A 17,511-nucleotide genomic window follows, 5' to 3' on the forward strand; every position below is an offset into this window, starting at 1 on the left:
GAATATACTTTCATCAACATTTCAGGCAGCACTCCCCAGATCAAAACAACTCACTGTGTAAAAAAAAGTCCTCATATTGCATCCAGGTTTTTTGCCAATCGTCTCAATTATGGGCTAGATTCTCCGGCGTCCAGCCACATGCTTCTCAGCGGTGAGAGGCAGCCTGCCAGTCGATGGCGGTGGGATTTTCTGCTCCTGCTGTAATCAATGGGAATACCCATTGAAGCCACCCCATACCGCCAGGAAACCCGTGGGCGTGAGTGCACTGCCAACAGGACCAGAGAATCCTGCTGCGAGCAAACGTCCGGCGAATTCCAGCCTATATCTCTTCTGGTCACTGACTCTTCTGCCATTGGGCAGTTTTTTCTTATTTACTCTTGTTATATTTTAAATAATGACTTATCTAAAATATATATATTACTCTTGAATCCACCAGGATAATAAAATGACCAATAGTCTTCTTGTTGAAAGATGAACTATTTAATGAGTAATAAAATAATAAACTGTGAGTCCTTTTATTCAATACTAAACTAACTACAAAGAAATAAAGTACAATACAGATAACTATATAACTATACACCATTATAACAAACTAGTTCTAACTTCTCTCACTCTAGCTATTCTATGTCTTGCTTGTTCACTGTTCTGGATCACACTCTCTAACTAACTAAAAAGAGCGGGAATCCGCCTCTTTTAGTATCTGACTGTGAAACATCAAGTGTTGAAATTACTGTACTACATTTACAAACATTGATCAAGTATATTGATATCTGAATATCACTACACTCTGGCAAAACTATTTCCGATTTTGAATACCTCTATCAAATCTCCTCTTAGTCCTTTTTCTCATCTCCTGGGTGAACAACCACAACTTCTCTGACATCTGAAGTAACTGAAGGACCTCATCCATGTAATCATCTTCGTAAATCCCTTGTATAAAATTTGTTAAGTGTCCAAAAAGTTTAGGTGGAGTTACTGGGTTACGGGGATAGAGTGGAGGTTTGGGCTTAAGTCGGCAGCTCTTTCCAAGGGCCGGTGCAGACTCGATGGCCTCCTTCTGCACTGTACATTCTATGATTCTATGATAACCTCTCCAAGGCTTTAACATCTTTTGTAAAGTGCAATGTCCATAATTGGAGACAATACACAAGCTCATACTTTGCCATTGTTTTATGATGGTTTAGCATAACATTTGTGCTTTTGTACCCTATGCCTCACAAAACCAAGGATCACATATGCTTTTTTAGAAGTTTCCTCAACATCCTGTAACTTTCAACGATTTATGCATATATACACACCCCATCCCTCTGTCCTGCAACTCATTTAAAATTGAACCATATATTTATACTGCCCCTCCTCATTCTTCCTACCAAAATGTATACATGCAAATTCTTTTTGTGACGGTTGTTGGTGTCAACTAATTAATCAAGGCTAATTCCCATGATCGTCAATGATTCCAATAAAATGGATCATGAGACAACCAGAATGGAAGAAGTTAAATTGATGGATCTCAGTCTTTCTTCCATATCTATTTCTTTAACCATGATTTTTTTTAATGCTTTCATGGGATGTGGGTTTCACTGGCAAGGCTAGCATTTGTTACCCATCTCGAAATACCCTTGGATTGGCAAGGATTATATGTGTGTTGATATGGCAACAATACACATGATGATAACTGACTGTGAGTCAAGACATTACACATATTACCTTTAAGTTAAATTTGCAAATTAATCAGAAGAGATTCTTTTTTTCTGTGCAGCAAGTTGTTATGAGCTGGAATGAGCTTTGCCAACTCTGGTTGGACATACTGCTGGAGTACAGATCACATAACCAGCACCGCCCCTTCCCCCTCCCCTCAACTGCCCAAGCAGACAACCAGATTGTCCCATCATCAATATTCTTAAAATTAAGAAGAGTTCAAATAAAATTAAAACAACAGACTTTTTAAATGCCCATATGATTTGTCTGCTGAGTTCATTATTGCGGTGTCCAATTCTTGACTCTGGGGCACTCCTGGAGGGTTGGTATGGTGGTATGTATTAGGGGTAATATGGTACCTGTGAAGCCGAGAGGCTATTGGCTGACAGGTCCCGGGTCCTGGTTGGATCTGCCGACTTCTGGCTCCGCCCTGAAGGCGGAGTATAAGAGCTCGAGTTCTCCCCGCAGCCTTATTCTGTTACTGAGCTGCTGGGGAACAAGTCTCACTTAATAAAGCTTAGATAGACTTCATCGCTTCTCGTCTCGTGTAAAGCATTGTGCGCTACAATTTATTAAGCAAGCTTAAAAGACTATGGAGCTCCGGATCGCCCCGGAGTGCCTGTGGATCAGCCCCCATGCAGCAAACTTGGCGGTCGTGTTCAAACACTGGCTAGCATGCTTCGCAGGCTACCTTCGAACGGCCCCCGGCCGGAACACGGAAGAGCAGAAAATGCAGGTCCTGCATTCGAGGGTAAGCCCAGAGATTTACTCGCTTATAGAAGACGCGGAGGATTTCCCGACGACGCTCGCGTTTTCATAGAATTTACAGTGCAGAAGGAGGCCATTCGGCCCATCGAGTCTGCACCGGCTCTTGGAAAGAGCACCCTACCCAAGGTCCACACCTCCACCCTATCCCCGCAACCCAGTAACCCCACCCAACACAAAGGCAACTTTGGACACTAAGGGCAATTTATCATGGCCAACCCACCTAACCTGCACATCTTTGGACTGTGGGAGGAAACCGGAGCACCCGGAGGAAACCCACGCACACACGGGGAGGATGTGCAGACTCCACACAGACAGTGAACCAAGCTGGAATCAAACCTGGGACCCTGGAGCTGTGAAGCAATTGTGCTATCCAGAATGCTACCGTGCTGCCCACTCATAGAATTTACAGTGCAGAAGGAGGCCATTTGGCCCATCGAGACTGCACCAGCTCTTGGAAAGAGCACCTACCCAAGGCCAACACCTCCACCCGATCCCCATAACCCAGTAACCCCACCCAACACTAAGGGCAATTTTGGACACTAAGGGCAATTTAGCATGGCCAAGCCACCTAACCTGCACATCTTTGGACTGTGGGAGGAAACCGGAGCACTCGGAGGAAACCCACGCACACACGGGGCAGATGTGTAGACTCCGCACAGACAGTGACCCAAGCCGGAATCGAACCTGGGACCCTGGAGCTGTGAAGCAATTGTGCTATCCACAATGCTACCGTGCTGCCCACTGGGCGTTGCTGAAGGGCATCTACATTCGGCCCGTAAACCAGACGGCAAATTCCCGGAGAATCGCTCGACGAATTCTACGGCGCGCTGCTGATTTTGGGGCGAAACTGCAACTGCCCGCCGGTGAACGCGATCGAGCACACAGACCTGCTAATTCGAGATGCATTCGTGGCAGGTATGAACTCTCCCCAAATTCGTCAGAGACTTTTAGAAAGAGAGTCGCTAGGACTCTCAGAAGCACGGGCCCTTGCGGCCTCCCTTGATGTGGCCTCCCAAAACGCCCGCGCCTACGGCCCGGACCGCGCGGCAGCCCCTTGGGCTCCGTGGACCCCCGTCGCGACCGACTCCCCGGCACCCCCCACCCCCCGCAAGCTTGCGCGGTTAGAGCGCCAGACCCGGGGGGGCCCGCTGCTACTTTTGCGGGCAGGCGAAACACCCCCGGCAGCGCTGCCCGGCCCGCGCAGCTACTTGTAAAAGCTGCGGCAAAAAGGGCCATTACGCGGCAGTGTGCCGGTCCAGGGGGGTCGCCGCAATCCCCGGAGAAGAACGAGGACAACACATCCCGAACCCACCCCAACCCCCCCAGCGTCCCATGTGCGACCCGCGGGCGCCGCCATTTTGGGTCCCGGACGCCACGAGGAGAGGATGGGCGCCGCCATCTTGTGACCCCCCCGGCCACGTGCGATTCATGGGGGCGGCCATTTTGTCCACCCCCGACCGCGTGTGATTCATGGGGGCGGCCATTTTGTCCACCCCCAACCGCGTGCGATTCATGGACGCCGCCATCTTGGTTGACACCAAAGGACCCCAGCATAGACGGCTCCACGAGGTCCGAAGAAAATGCTGCGACACTACTGCCATGACTGGCTTTGGTGACACTGGACCAATCGCGGCCCCGGACGCTCCAAACGACGACAACAACGGTGCTGGTCAACGGATACGAGACGCCATGCTCGAGCGACTCCGGGAGCACAGAAAGTTTCATTCACCCAGATACGGGAAGCCGCTATTTTCTGTCCATCCATCCAAGCACGCAAAAGATTTCCCTAGCTGCAGGATCCCACTCAGTGGAGATCAAAGGGTTCTGCATCGCAAACCTAACGGTGCAAGGGAGGGAGTTTAAGAACTACAGGATCTACGTCCTTCCCCAACTCTGCGCGCCCACATTACTGGGATTAGACTTCCAGTGTAACCTCCAGAGCCTAACATTCCAATTCAGCGGCCCAATACCCCCACTCATTATCTGCGGCCTCGCAACCCTCAAGGTTGAACCGCCGTCCTTGTTTGCAAATCTCACCCCAGATTGCAAACCCGTCGCCACTAGGAGCGGATGGTACAGCGCCCAGGACCAGACGTTTATCCAGTCTGAAGTCCAGTGGTTGCTGAAGGAAGGCATAATCCATGCCAACAATAGTCCCTGGAGAGCCCAGGTGGTAGTCGTGAAGACCGGGGAGAAGCAAAGGATGGTCGTAGACTATAGTCAGACCATCAACAGGTACACGCAGCTAGATGCGTACCCTCTCCCCCGCATATCCGACATGGTCAATCGGATTGCCCAGTACAAGGTCTTTTCCACCGTGGACCTCAAGTCCGCATACCACCAGCTCCCCATCCGCCCAGGTGACCGCAAGTACACCGCCTTCGAGGCAGATGGGCGGCTATACCATTTCCTAAGGGTCCCATTTGGCGTCACGAACGGGGTCTCGGTCTTCCAACGGGAGATGGACCGAATGGTTGACCAGCACGTGTTGCAGGCCACGTTCCCGTACCTCGACAACGTAACCATCTGCGGCCACGATCAGCAGGACCACGACGCCAACCTCCAAAAGTTCCTCCAGACCGCTAATGCCCTGAACCTCACATATAACGAGGAAAAATGCGTTTTTAGCACAAACCGGTTGGCCATCCTGGGATACGTAGTGCGCAATGGAGTGATAGGCCCCGACCCCGAACACACGCGCCCCCTTATGGAATTTCCCCTCCCCCACTGCTCCAAAGCCCTGAAACGTTGCCTGGGCTTCTTTTCATATTACGCCCAGTGGGTCCCCCAGTACGCAGACAAGGCCCGCCCGCTAATACAGTCCACTACCTTCCCCCTGTCGACAGAGGCCTGCCAGGCCTTCAGTCGCATCAAAGCGGATATCGCAAAGGCCACAATGTGTGCCATCGACGAGTCCCTCCCCTTCCAGGTCGAGAGCGACGCATCCGATGTAGCTCTGGCGGCCACCCTTAACCAAGCGGGCAGACCCGTGGCCTTTTTCTCCCGGACCCTCCACGCCTCAGAAATCCGCCACTCCTCGGTGGAAAAGGAAGCCCAAGCCATAGTGGAAGCTGTGCGACATTGGAGGCATTACCTGGCCGGCAGGAGATTCACTCTCCTCACCGACCAACGGTCGGTAGCCTTTATGTTCGATAATGCACAGCGGGGCAAAATTAAGAATGACAAGATCTTAAGGTGGAGAATCGAGCTCTCCACCTATAACTATGAGATCTTGTATCGTCCCGGAAAGCTGAACGAGCCATCCGATGCCCTATCCCGCGGCACATGTGCCAACGCACAAACAGACCGCCTCCAAGCCCTCCACGAGGGCTTCTGCCACCCGGGGGTCACTCGATTCTACCATTTCGTAAAGTCCCGCAACCTCCCCTACTCTGTTGAGGAGGTCCATACAGTCACCAGGAACTGCCACATCTGCGCAGAGTGCAAACCGCACTTTTTCAGGCCGGATAGAACGCACCTGATCAAGGCTTCCCGCCCCTTTGAACGCCTCAGTTTGGATTTCAAAGGGCCCCTCCCTCCACCGACCGCAACGCATACTTCCTAAACGTGGTGGACGAGTACTCCCGTTTCCCCTTCGCCATTCCCTGCCCCGACATGACAGCGGCCACGGTCATTAAAGCCCTGGGCACCATCTTTACACTGTTCGGCTTACCCGCATACATCCATAGCGACAGGGGGTCCTCCTTCATGAGTGACGAGCTGCGTCAGTTCCTGCTCAGCAAGGACACTGCCTCGAGCAGGACGACCAGCTACAACCCCCGGGGGAACGGGCAGGAAGAGAGGGAGAACGGCACGGTCTGGAAGACCCTCCTACTGGCCCTACGGTCCAGAGATCTACCATGTTCCCGGTGGCAGGAAGTCCTCCCGGATGCTCTCCACTCCATCCGGTCACTGCTGTGTACCACCACTAACCAAACGCCCCACGAGTGCCTCCTTGTCTTCCCTAGGAAGTCCTCCTCTGGAACGTCGCTGCAGACCTGGCTGGCAGCCCCAGGACCCATCTTGCTCCGGAAACATGTGCGGGCGCACAAATCGGACCCGTTGGTCGAGAGGGTTCACCTTCTCCACGCGAACCCGCAGTAGGCGTACCCCGACGGCCGACAGGACACAGTCTCCCTGCGGGACCTGCCGCCCGCCGGCAACACACACACACCCCCAACACCGATCACCCCCTCCCTGCCACTGGTGCACCCCACGACCGTCCCCTTCCCGGGGGGGATCGGTCCTCCTCCCGTGCCCGCCCAGGAGTAAAACAGGAACAAACAGCGCAATGCTCCCGGAGACGACAGCGCCCGAGCCAGCACCTGCACCACCACCGGGGCTGAGGCGATCGACGAGGAAGTCCAGACCGCCCGCTCGACTCTTGGAATCCGCGCGACACCAAGAAAGCAAGAATTTTGTTGTAAAATAATTTTTTTTTTCTTATTGTAAGTAGTTCTGACAAACTTGTACATAGCTAAATGTTGGGCTAAATATGTATAGCCACAGTCCGAAATTTGTTCCAGGGCCAGCCTTGTAAACCCCTACCACCATGCGAACCACCACCCCGCCGGGTTCCTTTTTAACAAGGGGTAAATGTGGTGGTATGTATTAGGGGTAATATGGTACCTGTGAAGCCGAGAGGCTATTGGCTGACAGGTCCCGGGTCCTGGTTGGATCTGCCGACTTCTGGCTCCGCCCGAGAGCTCGAGTTCTCCCCGCAGCCTCATTCTGTTACTGAGCTGCTGGGGAACAAGTCTCACTTAATAAAGCCTAGATAGACTTCATCGCTTCTCGTCTCGTGTAAGTCATTGTGCGCTACAGTTGGCAACCCCTTGATTTGCCTGAAAGGGGGCTGCTTCAAGGGAACTGTAAAACTTGAAAAATAAAATAATTTCAGGGTCTTGGGGAACCAGAGTTCTTTCAAAGAGAAGACACAATGTTAAAAGTCTCCCATAGAGCCTGTGACACTCAATGTTGCATCACTGCAGTGGGAGAGTGCACTGTCATACCCAGGTCAGCCTCTTGGGGGCGCAGGGAACTCCGCACCTCTGCTCATGCGCGCCATACTCCAAGTGCGTACACCCCCCACAGTGCACTGCGATAAACAACAAACATGGCGGAGGAAGAAGACGGAGTAGGTGATGAGCGAGACAACCGGCTGCTGCCGGTGCCGGGTAATGACAATCGCCCCTGGAGAAGCAGGAGCAGTAGGGGGAAAGCACTGGGGTTCGGCGAGGTTGCAGAAGGTGTAAGGCTGCAGATCCCACCGACAGAAAGCGAAAGTGCCTGAGGGAATGGGATGTGGAGGAAGAGGGGAGGGAGGAAAGGGACGGGCGAAGAAGGGGGGGGGGGGGGAGAGAGAGAGGCGAAGAAGGGGGGGGGGGGGAGAGAGAGAGGCGAAGAGGGGGGGGGGGAGAGAGAGAGAGGCGAAGAGGGGGGGGAGAGAGAGAGAGGCGAAGAGGGGGGGGGGGAGAGAGAGAGGCGAAGAGGGGGGGGGAGAGAGAGAGAGGCGAAGAGGGGGGGGGGGAGAGAGAGGCGAAGAGGAGGGGGGGGAGAGAGAGGCGAAGAGGAGGGGGGGGGAGAGAGAGGCGAAGAGGAGGGGGGGGGAGAGAGAGGCGAAGAGGGGGGGGGAGAGAGAGGCGAAGAGGAGGGGGGGGAGAGAGGCGAAGAGGAGGGGGGGGAGAGAGAGGCGAAGAGGAGGGGGGGAGAGAGGCGAAGAGGAGGGGGGGGAGAGAGAGGTGAAGAGGAGGGGGGGAGAGAGAGGCAAAGGGAGGGGAAGGAGAGAGGCAAAGGGAGGGGAAGGAGAGAGGCAAGGGGGGGGGGAAGGGGAGAGGCAAAGGGGGGAGGGAGGAATATAGAGAGGTGAAGAGGGATGGAAAGAGCTGAAGAGGGGTGGGAGAGAGGCAATGAGGGAGGGTGGAAGAGGTGACAGGGGCAGGAGGGATAGGTGCCATGAGGGGATTGAGGGAGAGAGGCTAAGAAGGGAGGGTAGGACCTAGGGAGGTGAGGGAGAGGGGTGGGGAGGGGCGAGGAGGGAGGGGTGGGTGGGGAGGGAGGGTGAGGGGTGGGGAGGGAGGGCGAGGGGTGGGGAGGGAGGAGGGGGAGGGGCTAGGAGGGAGGTAGAGGGGAGGGAGGGAGAGAGGCAAGGAGGGAGGGAGAGAGGCAGGGAGGGAGAGAGGCAGGGAGAGAGAGAGGCAAGGAGGGAGGGAGAGAGTGAGTGAGGTGGGGAGAGGGGGAGGGAGCGAGGCGAGGAGGGAGGGGGAGGGAGCGAGGTGAGGAGGGAGGGGGAGAGGGGCGAGGAGGGAGGGAGAGGGGCGAGGAGGGAGGGAGAGGGGCGAGGAGGGAGGGAGAGGGGCGAGGAGGGAGGGAGAGGGGCGAGGAGGGAGGGAGAGGGGCGAGGAGGGAGGGAGAGGGGCGAGGAGGGAGGGAGAGGGGCGAGGAGGGAGGGGGAGGGAGGGAGGGAGAGGGGCGGGGAGGGAGGGAGAGGGGCGGGGAGGGAGGGAGAGGGGCGGGGAGGGAGGGAGAGGGGCGGGGCGGGGAGGGGCGGGGAGGGAGGGAGAGGGGCGAGGAGGGAGGCGAGGGCGTGGAGGGAGGGGGAGGCGAGGGCGAGGAGGGAGGGGGATGCTAGGAGGGAGGGAGAGGGGCTAGGAGGGAGGTAGAGAGGTGAGGAGGGAGGCGAGGAGGGAGAGGGGCAAGGGAGGGAGGGTGAGAGGCGAGGAGGGAGAGAGGCAAGGAGGGAGGGAAGGGGCGAGGGAGCGAGGCGAAGATGGAGGTGGGGCGGGGAGGGAGGGAGGGGGCGGGGAGGGAGGGCGAGGGGGCGGGGAGGGGCGAAGAGGGAGGGAGAGGGGCGAGGACGGAGGGGGAGTCGAGGGCGAGAGAGGCGAGGAGGGGGAGGGAAGCACCTAGAGAGGTGAAGTGGAGGGAGGGGAGAGAGAGAGGCGAGGAGGGAGGGAGAGAGGGGCTAGGAGGGAGGTAGAGAGGGGGGAGGGAGAGAGGCAAGGAGGGAGGGAAGGGGCGAGGGAGGGAGAGAGGCAGGGAGGGAGAGAGAGGCGGGGAGGGGAGGAGGGAGGGAGAGAGGCGAGGAGGGAGAGAGTGAGGTGGGGAGAGGGGGAGGGAGCGAGGCGAGGATGGAGGAGGGAGGGAGAGGGGCGGGGAGGGAGGGAGAGGGGCGGGGGGGAGGGAGGGAGAGGGGCGGGGAGGGAGGGAGAGGGGGGTGAGGGAGGGGGAGGCGAGGAGGGAGGGGGAGGCGAGGAGGGAGGGGGAGGCGAGGAGGGAGGGGGAGGGAGGGGGAGGCGAGGAGGGAGGGGGAGGCGAGGAGGGAGAGAGGGGCGAGGAGGGAGGTAGAGAGGTGAGGAGGGAGGTAGAGAGGTGAGGAGGGAGGGAGGGAGAGGGGCGAGGGAGGGAGGGAGAGAGGCGAGGAGGGAGAGAGGCAAGGAGGGAGCGAGGCGAGGATGGAGGGGGAGAGGTGGGGCGAGGAGGGAGGGAGAGGGGCGAGGAGGGGGGCAGGGAGGGAGGGGGGTGAGGATGGAGGGAGGGGGGCGAGGGAGGGGGGGAGGGAGAGGGGCGAGGAGGGAGGGAGAGAGGCGAGGGGGGGGAGGGAGGGAGGGGGTGGCGGGGAGGGGAGGCGAGGAGGGAGGGAGGGGGATGCTCGAGGGAGGGGAGGCGAGGGAGGCGAGGAGGGAGGGAGGGGGAGGCGAGGAGGGAGGGAGGGGGAGGCGAGGAGGGAGGGAGGGGGAGGGAGGGAGGGGGAGGCGAGGAGGGAGGGAGGGGGGAGGGAGGGGGAGGCGAGGAGGGAGGGAGGGGGAGGCGAGGAGGGAGGGAGGGGGAGGCGAGGAGGGAGGGAGGGGGAGGCGAGGAGGGAGGGAGGGGGAGGCGAGGAGGGAGGGAGGGGGAGGCGAGGAGGGGGGGGGAGGCGAGGAGGGAGGGAGGGAGGGGGAGGCGAGGAGGGAGGGAGGGGGAGGCGAGGAGGGAGGGAGGGGGAGGCGAGGAGGGAGGGAGGGGGAGGGTGGGGGAGGCGAGGAGAGGGGAGGCGAGGAGGGGGGAGGGAGGGGGAGGCGAGGATGGAGGTGGGGGAGGGAGGGAGGGGGTGGCGGGGAGGCGAGGAGGGAGGGAGGGGGATGCTAGGAGGAAGGGGAGTCGAGGAGGGAGGGAGGGGGAGGCGAGGAGGGAGGGAGGGTGGGGGAGGCGAGGAGGGAGGGGGAGGCGAGGAGGGAGGGTGGGGGAGTCGAGGAGAGGGGGAGGCGAGGAGGGAGAGTGAGGCGAGGAGGGAGGGGGAGGCGAGGAGGGAGGGGGAGGCGAGGAGGGAGGGGGAGGCGAGGAGGGAGGGGGAGGCGAGGAGGGAGGGGGAGGCGAGGAGGGAGGGGGAGGCGAGGAGGGAGGGGGAGGCGAGGAGGGAGGGGGAGGCGAGGAGGGAGGGGGAGGCGAGGAGGGAGGGGGAGGCGAGGAGGGAGGGGGAGGCGAGGAGGGAGGGGGAGGCGAGGAGGGAGGGGGAGGCGAGGAGGGAGGGGGAGGCGAGGAGGGAGGGGGAGGCGAGGAGGGAGGGGGAGGCGAGGAGGGAGGGGGAGGCGAGGAGGGAGGGGGAGGCGAGGAGGGAGGGGGAGGCGAGGAGGGAGGGGGAGGCGAGGAGGGAGGGGGAGGCGAGGAGGGAGGGGGAGGCGAGGAGGGAGGGGGAGGCGAGGGGGGAGGCGAGGAGGGAGGGAGGGGGAAGGAGGCGAAGAGGGAGGGAGGGGAGGCGAGGAGGGGGGGTGGGGGAGGCGAGGAGGGGGGGTGGGGGAGGCGAGCAGGGAGGGTGGGGGAGGCGGGGAGGGGGAGGCGGGGAGGCAGCGAGGGGGAGGAGGGGCGGGGATGAGGGGAGGGAGGGAGGGAGCGAGAAAAGGATGGAGCGAGAGAGCCTGAGAGGGAGGGAGAGAGGCGAAGAGGGAGGGAGAGAGGCGAAGAGGGAGGGAGAGAGGCGAAGAGGGAGGGAGAGAGGCGAAGAGGGAGGGAGAGAGGCGAAGAGGGAGGGAGAGAGGCGGAGAGGGAGGGAGAGAGGCGAAGAGGGAGGGAGAGAGGCGGAGAGGGAGGGAGAGAGGCGGAGAGGGAGGGAGAGAGGCGGAGAGGGAGGGAGAGAGGCGGAGAGGGAGGGAGAGAGGCGGAGAGGGAGGGAGAGAGGCGGAGAGGGAGGGAGAGAGGCGGAGAGGGAGGGAGAGAGGCGGAGAGGGAGGGAGAGAGGCGGAGAGGGAGGGAGAGAGGCGGAGAGGGAGGGAGAGAGGCGGAGAGGGAGGGAGAGAGGCGGAGAGGGAGGGAGAGAGGCGGAGAGGGAGGGAGAGAGGCGGAGAGGGAGGGAGAGAGGCGGAGAGGGAGGGAGAGAGGCGGAGAGGGAGGGAGAGAGGCGGAGAGGGAGGGAGAGAGGCGGAGAGGGAGGGAGAGAGGCGGAGAGGGAGGGAGAGAGGCGGAGAGGGAGGGAGAGAGGCGGAGAGGGAGGGAGAGAGGCGGAGAGGGAGGGAGAGAGGCGGAGAGGGAGGGAGAGAGGCGGAGAGGGAGGGAGAGAGGCGGAGAGGGAGGGAGAGAGGCGGAGAGGGAGGGAGAGAGGCGGAGAGGGAGGGAGAGAGGCGGAGAGGGAGGGAGAGAGGCGGAGAGGGAGGGAGAGAGGCGGAGAGGGAGGGAGAGAGGCGGAGAGGGAGGGAGAGAGGCGGAGAGGGAGGGAGAGAGGCGGAGAGGGAGGGAGAGAGGCGGAGAGGGAGGGAGAGAGGCGGAGAGGGAGGGAGAGAGGCGGAGAGGGAGGGAGAGAGGCGGAGAGGGAGGGAGAGAGGCGGAGAGGGAGGGAGAGAGGCGGAGAGGCGGAGAGGGGGGGAGAGGGGGGGAGGGGGGGAGAGAGGCGGAGAGGGGGGGAGGGGGGGAGAGAGGCGGAGAGGGGGGGAGAGGGAGGGCGAGGAGGGAGGGAGAAGGGCGAGGAGGGAGGGAGAAGAGCGAGGAGGGAGGGAGGGGCGAGGAGGGAGAGAGGTGGGAGGGAGAGGGGCGATGTGGGAGGGAGAGAGAGGCGAAGAGAGGAGGGAAAGGGAGGGAGGGAGTGATGTGAAGAGTGGAGGGAGGGTGGCAAAGAGGGGAAGGAGATAGATGAAGAGGGGATTGAGGGAGAAAGAAAGGAAAAAAGGGAGGGAGATTGGCACAGAGGGACTGAAATGGAAGAGGGGGAAAGTCGGGGGGAGGGAGAGAAAAGAGGGAGGGAGGGAGCGAGGAGGGAGGGGGAGGCGAGGAGGGAGGGGGAGGCGAGGAGGGAGGGAGGGTGAGGCGAGGAGGGAGGTGAGGAGGGAGGGGGAGGCGAGGTGGGAGGGAGGGTGAGGCGAGGAGGGAGGGGAGGCGAGGAGGGAGGGGAGTCGAGGAGGGAGGGAGGGGGGGGCGAGGAGGGCGGGAGGGGGGGGCGAGGAGGGAGGGAGGGGGGAGGCGAGGAGGGAGGGAGGGGGAGGCGAGGAGGGAGGGAGGGGGAGGCGAGGAGGGAGGGAGGGGGAGGCGAGGAGGGAGGGAGGGGGAGGCGAGGAGGGAGGGGGAGGAGGCGGGCAGGGAGGGGGAGGCGAGGAGGGAGGGAGGGGGAGGCGAGGAGGGAGGGAGGGGGAGGCGAGGAGGGAGGGTGGGGGAGGCGGGGGGGGAGGGTGGGGGAGGCGGGGAGGGAGGGTGGGGGAGGCGGGGAGGGAGGGTGGGGGAGGCGGGGAGGGAGGGTGGGGGAGGCGAGGAGGGAGGGAGAGAGGCGAGGGGGAGGAGGGACAGGGAGGCGGGGATGAGGGTAGGGAGGGAGGGAGCGAGTCAAAGAGGGAGGGAGCGAGAAAAGGATGGAGGGAGAGAGCGTGGGAGTGAGGGAGGGGCGAGGAGAGGGGGGAGGGAGAGAGGCGAAGAGGGAGGGAGAGAGGCGAAGAGGGAGGGAGAGAGGCGAAGAGGGAGGGAGAGAGGCGAAGAGGGAGGGAGAGAGGCGAAGAGGGAGGGAGAGAGGCGAAGAGGGAGGGAGAGAGGCGAAGAGGGAGGGAGAGAGGCGAAGAGGGAGGGAGAGAGGCGAAGAGGGAGGGAGAGAGGCGAAGAGGGAGGGAGAGAGGCGAAGAGGGAGGGAGAGAGGCGAAGAGGGAGGGAGAGAGGCGAAGAGGGAGGGAGAGAGGCGAAGAGGGAGGGAGAGAGGCGAAGAGGGAGGGAGAGAGGCGAAGAGGGAGGGAGAGAGGCGAAGAGGGAGGGAGAGAGGCGAAGAGGGAGGGAGAGAGGCGAAGAGGGAGGGAGAGAGGCGAAGAGGGAGGGAGAGAGGCGAAGAGGGAGGGAGAGAGGCGAAGAGGGAGGGAGAGAGGCGAAGAGGGAGGGAGAGAGGCGAAGAGGGAGGGAGAAGCGGGGAGGGAGAAGGGCGAGGAGGGAGAGAGGTGGGAGGGAGAGGGGCGACGTGGGAGGGAGAGAGGCGAAGAGAGGAGGGAAAGGGAGGGAGGGAGTGATGTGAAGAGTGGAGGGAGGGTGGCAAAGAGGGGAAGGAGATAGATGAAGAAGGGATTGAGGGAGAAAGAAAGGCAAAAAGGGAGGGAGATTGGCACAGAGGGACTGAGATGGAAGAGGGGGAAAGTCGGAGGGAGGGAGGGGCGAGGAGGGAGAGAGGGAGGGGGAGGGGAGGCTTGGAGGGAGGGGGATGCTAGGAGGGAGGGGGATGCTAGGAGGGAGGGGGAGGCGAGGTGGGAGGGAGGGGGAGGCGAGGAGGAAGGGGAGTCGAGGAGGGAGGGAGGGGAAGAGGGAGGGAGAGGAGGGAGGGAGGGGGAGGCGAGGAGGGAGGGAGGGGGAGGCGAGGAGGGAGGGAGGGGGAGGCGAGGAGGGAGGGAGGGGGAGGCGAGGAGGGAGGGAGGGGGGGGCGAGGAGGGAGGCGAGGAGGGAGGGGGAGGCGAGGAGGGAGGGGGAGGCGAGGAGGGAGGGAGGGGGAGGCGAGGAGGGAGGGAGGGGGAGGCGAGGAGGGAGGGAGGGGGAGGCGAGGAGGGAGGGAGGGGGAGGCGAGGAGGGAGGGAGGGGGAGGCGAGGAGGGAGGGAGGGGGAGGCGAGGAGGGAGGGAGGGGGAGGCGAGGAGGGAGGGAGGGGGAGGCGAGGAGGGAGGGAGGGGGAGGCGAGGAGGGAGGGAGGGGGAGGCGAGGAGGGAGGGAGGGGGAGGCGAGGAGGGAGGGAGGGGGAGGCGAGGAGGGAGGGAGGGGGAGGCGAGGAGGGAGGGAGGGGGAGGCGAGGAGGGAGGGAGGGGGAGGCGAGGAGGGAGGGAGGGGGAGGCGAGGAGGGAGGGAGGGGGAGGCGAGGAGGGAGGGAGGGGGAGGCGAGGAGGGAGGGAGGGGGAGGCGAGGAGGGAGGGAGGGGGAGGCGAGGAGGGAGGGAGGGGGAGGCGAGGAGGGAGGGAGGGGGAGGCGAGGAGGGAGGGAGGGGGAGGCGAGGAGGGAGGGAGGGGGAGGCGAGGAGGGAGGGAGGGGGAGGCGAGGAGGGAGGGAGGGGGAGGCGAGGAGGGAGGGAGGGGGAGGCGAGGAGGGAGGGAGGGGGAGGCGAGGAGGGAGGGAGGGGGAGGCGAGGAGGGAGGGAGGGGGAGGCGAGGAGGGAGGGAGGGGGAGGCGAGGAGGGAGGGAGGGGGAGGCGAGGAGGGAGGGAGGGGGAGGCGAGGAGGGAGGGAGGGGGAGGCGAGGAGGGAGGGAGGGGGAGGCGAGGAGGGAGGGAGGGGGAGGCGAGGAGGGAGGGAGGGGGAGGCGAGGAGGGAGGGAGGGGGAGGCGAGGAGGGAGGGAGGGGGAGGCGAGGAGGGAGGGAGGGGGAGGCGAGGAGGGAGGGAGGGGGAGGCGAGGAGGGAGGGAGGGGGAGGCGAGGAGGGAGGGAGGGGGAGGCGAGGAGGGAGGGAGGGGGAGGCGAGGAGGGAGGGAGGGGGAGGCGAGGAGGGAGGGAGGGGGAGGCGAGGAGGGAGGGAGGGGGAGGCGAGGAGGGAGGGAGGGGGAGGCGAGGAGGGAGGGAGGGGGAGGCGAGGAGGGAGGGAGGGGGAGGCGAGGAGGGAGGGAGGGGGAGGCGAGGAGGGAGGGAGGGGGAGGCGAGGAGGGAGGGAGGGGGAGGCGAGGAGGGAGGGAGGGGGAGGCGAGGAGGGAGGGAGGGGGAGGCGGGAGGCAGGGAGGGAGGGGCGAGGAGGGAGAGGGGCGAGGCGAGGAGGGAGGGAGGCGAGGAGGGAGGGGAGGCGAGGAGGGAGGGGGAGGCGGGAGGGAGGGAGGGGCGAAGAGGGAGAGGGGCGAGGAGGGAGGGGAGGCGAGGAGGGAGGGGAGGCGAGGAGGGAGGGTGGGGGAGGCGAGGAGGGCGGGTGGGGGAGGCGAGGAGGGCGGGTGGGGGAGGCGAGGAGGGCGGGTGTGGGAGGCGAGGAGGGCGGGTGGGGGAGGCGAGGAGGGCGGGTGTGGGAGGCGAGGAGGGCGGGTGGGGGAGGCGAGGAGGGCGGGTGGGGGAGGCGAGGAGGGAGGATGGGGGAGGGAGGCGAGGAGGGAGGGAGTGAGAGGCGAGGAGGGAGGGAGTGAGATGAAGCATACAGGGTGTAGTGTTAATGAGGTCAGTCATAAGAGGGTCATCTAGGAGTCTGGTGACATTGGGGAAGAAGCTGTTTTTGAGTCTGTTCGTGCGTGTTCTCAGACTTCTGTATCTCCTGCCCGATGGAAGAAGTTGGAAGAGTGAGTTAAGCCGGGTGGGAGGGATCTTTGATTATGCTGCCCGCTTTCCCCAAACAGTGGGATGTGTAGATTGAGTCAATGGATGGGAGGCAGGTTCGTGTGATGGACTGGGCGGTGTTCACGACTCTGAAGTTTCTTGCGGCCTGGGCCGAGAAGTTGCCATACCAGGCTGTGATGCAGCCCGATAGGATGCTTTCTATGGTGCGTCTGTAAAATTTGGTAAGGGTTAATGTGGACATGCCAAATTTCCTTAGTGTCCTGAGGAAGTAAAGGCGCTGTTGTGCTTTCTTGGTGGCAGCGTCGACGTGGGTGGACCAGCACAGATTTTTGGAGATTTGCACCCCTAGGAATTTGAAACTGCTAACCATCTCCACCTCTGCCCCGTTGATGCTGACAGGGGTGTGTACAGTACTTTGCTTCCTGAAGTCAATTACCAGCTCTTTAGTTTTGCTGGTATTGAGGGAGAGATTGTTGTTGCTACACCACTCCACTAGGTTCTCTATCTCCCTCCTGTATTCGGACTCGTCGTTATTCGAGATCCAGCCCACTATGGTTTGTATTGTCAGCAAACTTGTAGATGGAGTCGGAACCAAGTTTTGCCACGCAGTCGTGTATGTGCAGGGAGTAGAGTAGGGGGCTAAGTACGCAGCCTTGCTGGGCGCAGGTGTTGAGGACTATTGTGGAGGAGGTGTTGTTGTTCATTCTTACTGATTGTGGTCTGTTGGTCAGAAAATCGAGGATCCAGTTGCAGAGTGGGGAGCCAAGTCCTAGGTTTTGGAGCTTTGATATGAGCTTGGCTGGGATTATAGTGTTGAAGGTGGAGCTGTAGTCAACAAAGAGGGGTCTAATGTAGGAGTCCTTGTTTTCGAGATGCTCTAGGGATGAGTGTAGGGCCAGGGAAATGGTGTCCGGTGTGGACCGGTTGCAGCGGTATGCGAATTGCAGTGGATCAAGGCGTTCTGGGAGTATGGAGGTGATGCGCTTCATGATCAACCTCTTGAAGCACTTCATTACGACTGAAGTCAGGGCCACTGGTCGGTAGTCATTGAGGCACGTTGCCTGGAGATGGGCGGAGGGATGGAGAGAGACGAAGAGGGGAGGGATGGAGAGAGGCGAAGGGGGACGGAGGCAGGGAGAGAGGCGCAAAGGCAGGGAGAGAGGCGCAGAGGCAGGGAGAGAGGCGCAGAGGCAGGGAGAGAGGCGCAGAGGCAGGGAGAGAGGCGCAGAGGCAGGGAGAGAGGCGCAGAGGCAGGGAGAGAGGCGCAGAGGCAGGGAGAGAGGCGCAGAGGCAGGGAGAGAGGCGCAGAGGCAGGGAGAGAGGCGCAGAGGCAGGGAGAGAGGCGCAGAGGCAGGGAGAGAGGCGCAGAGGCAGGGAGAGAGGCGCAG

The 17,511-nt window shown here is 61.9% G+C and overlaps 1 protein-coding gene across 1 annotated transcript in view; it reads left to right on the top strand.

Annotated features, from left to right (window-relative positions):
• Window positions 1–7,535: 7,535 nt before the first annotated feature.
• crbn (cereblon) overlaps window positions 7,536–17,511 on the top strand; it is a 44,609-nt gene continuing 34,633 nt past the window's right edge. The window contains exon 1 of the mRNA XM_072472181.1: window positions 7,536–7,643. Coding sequence (XP_072328282.1) covers window positions 7,583–7,643 — 61 coding nt within the window. The 5' untranslated portion in view covers window positions 7,536–7,582. The remainder of the gene's footprint in view (window positions 7,644–17,511) is intronic.

Source organism: Scyliorhinus torazame, chromosome 13 (assembly GCF_047496885.1).
Source record: "Scyliorhinus torazame isolate Kashiwa2021f chromosome 13, sScyTor2.1, whole genome shotgun sequence".
NCBI classification, from domain to species: domain Eukaryota; kingdom Metazoa; phylum Chordata; class Chondrichthyes; order Carcharhiniformes; family Scyliorhinidae; genus Scyliorhinus; species Scyliorhinus torazame.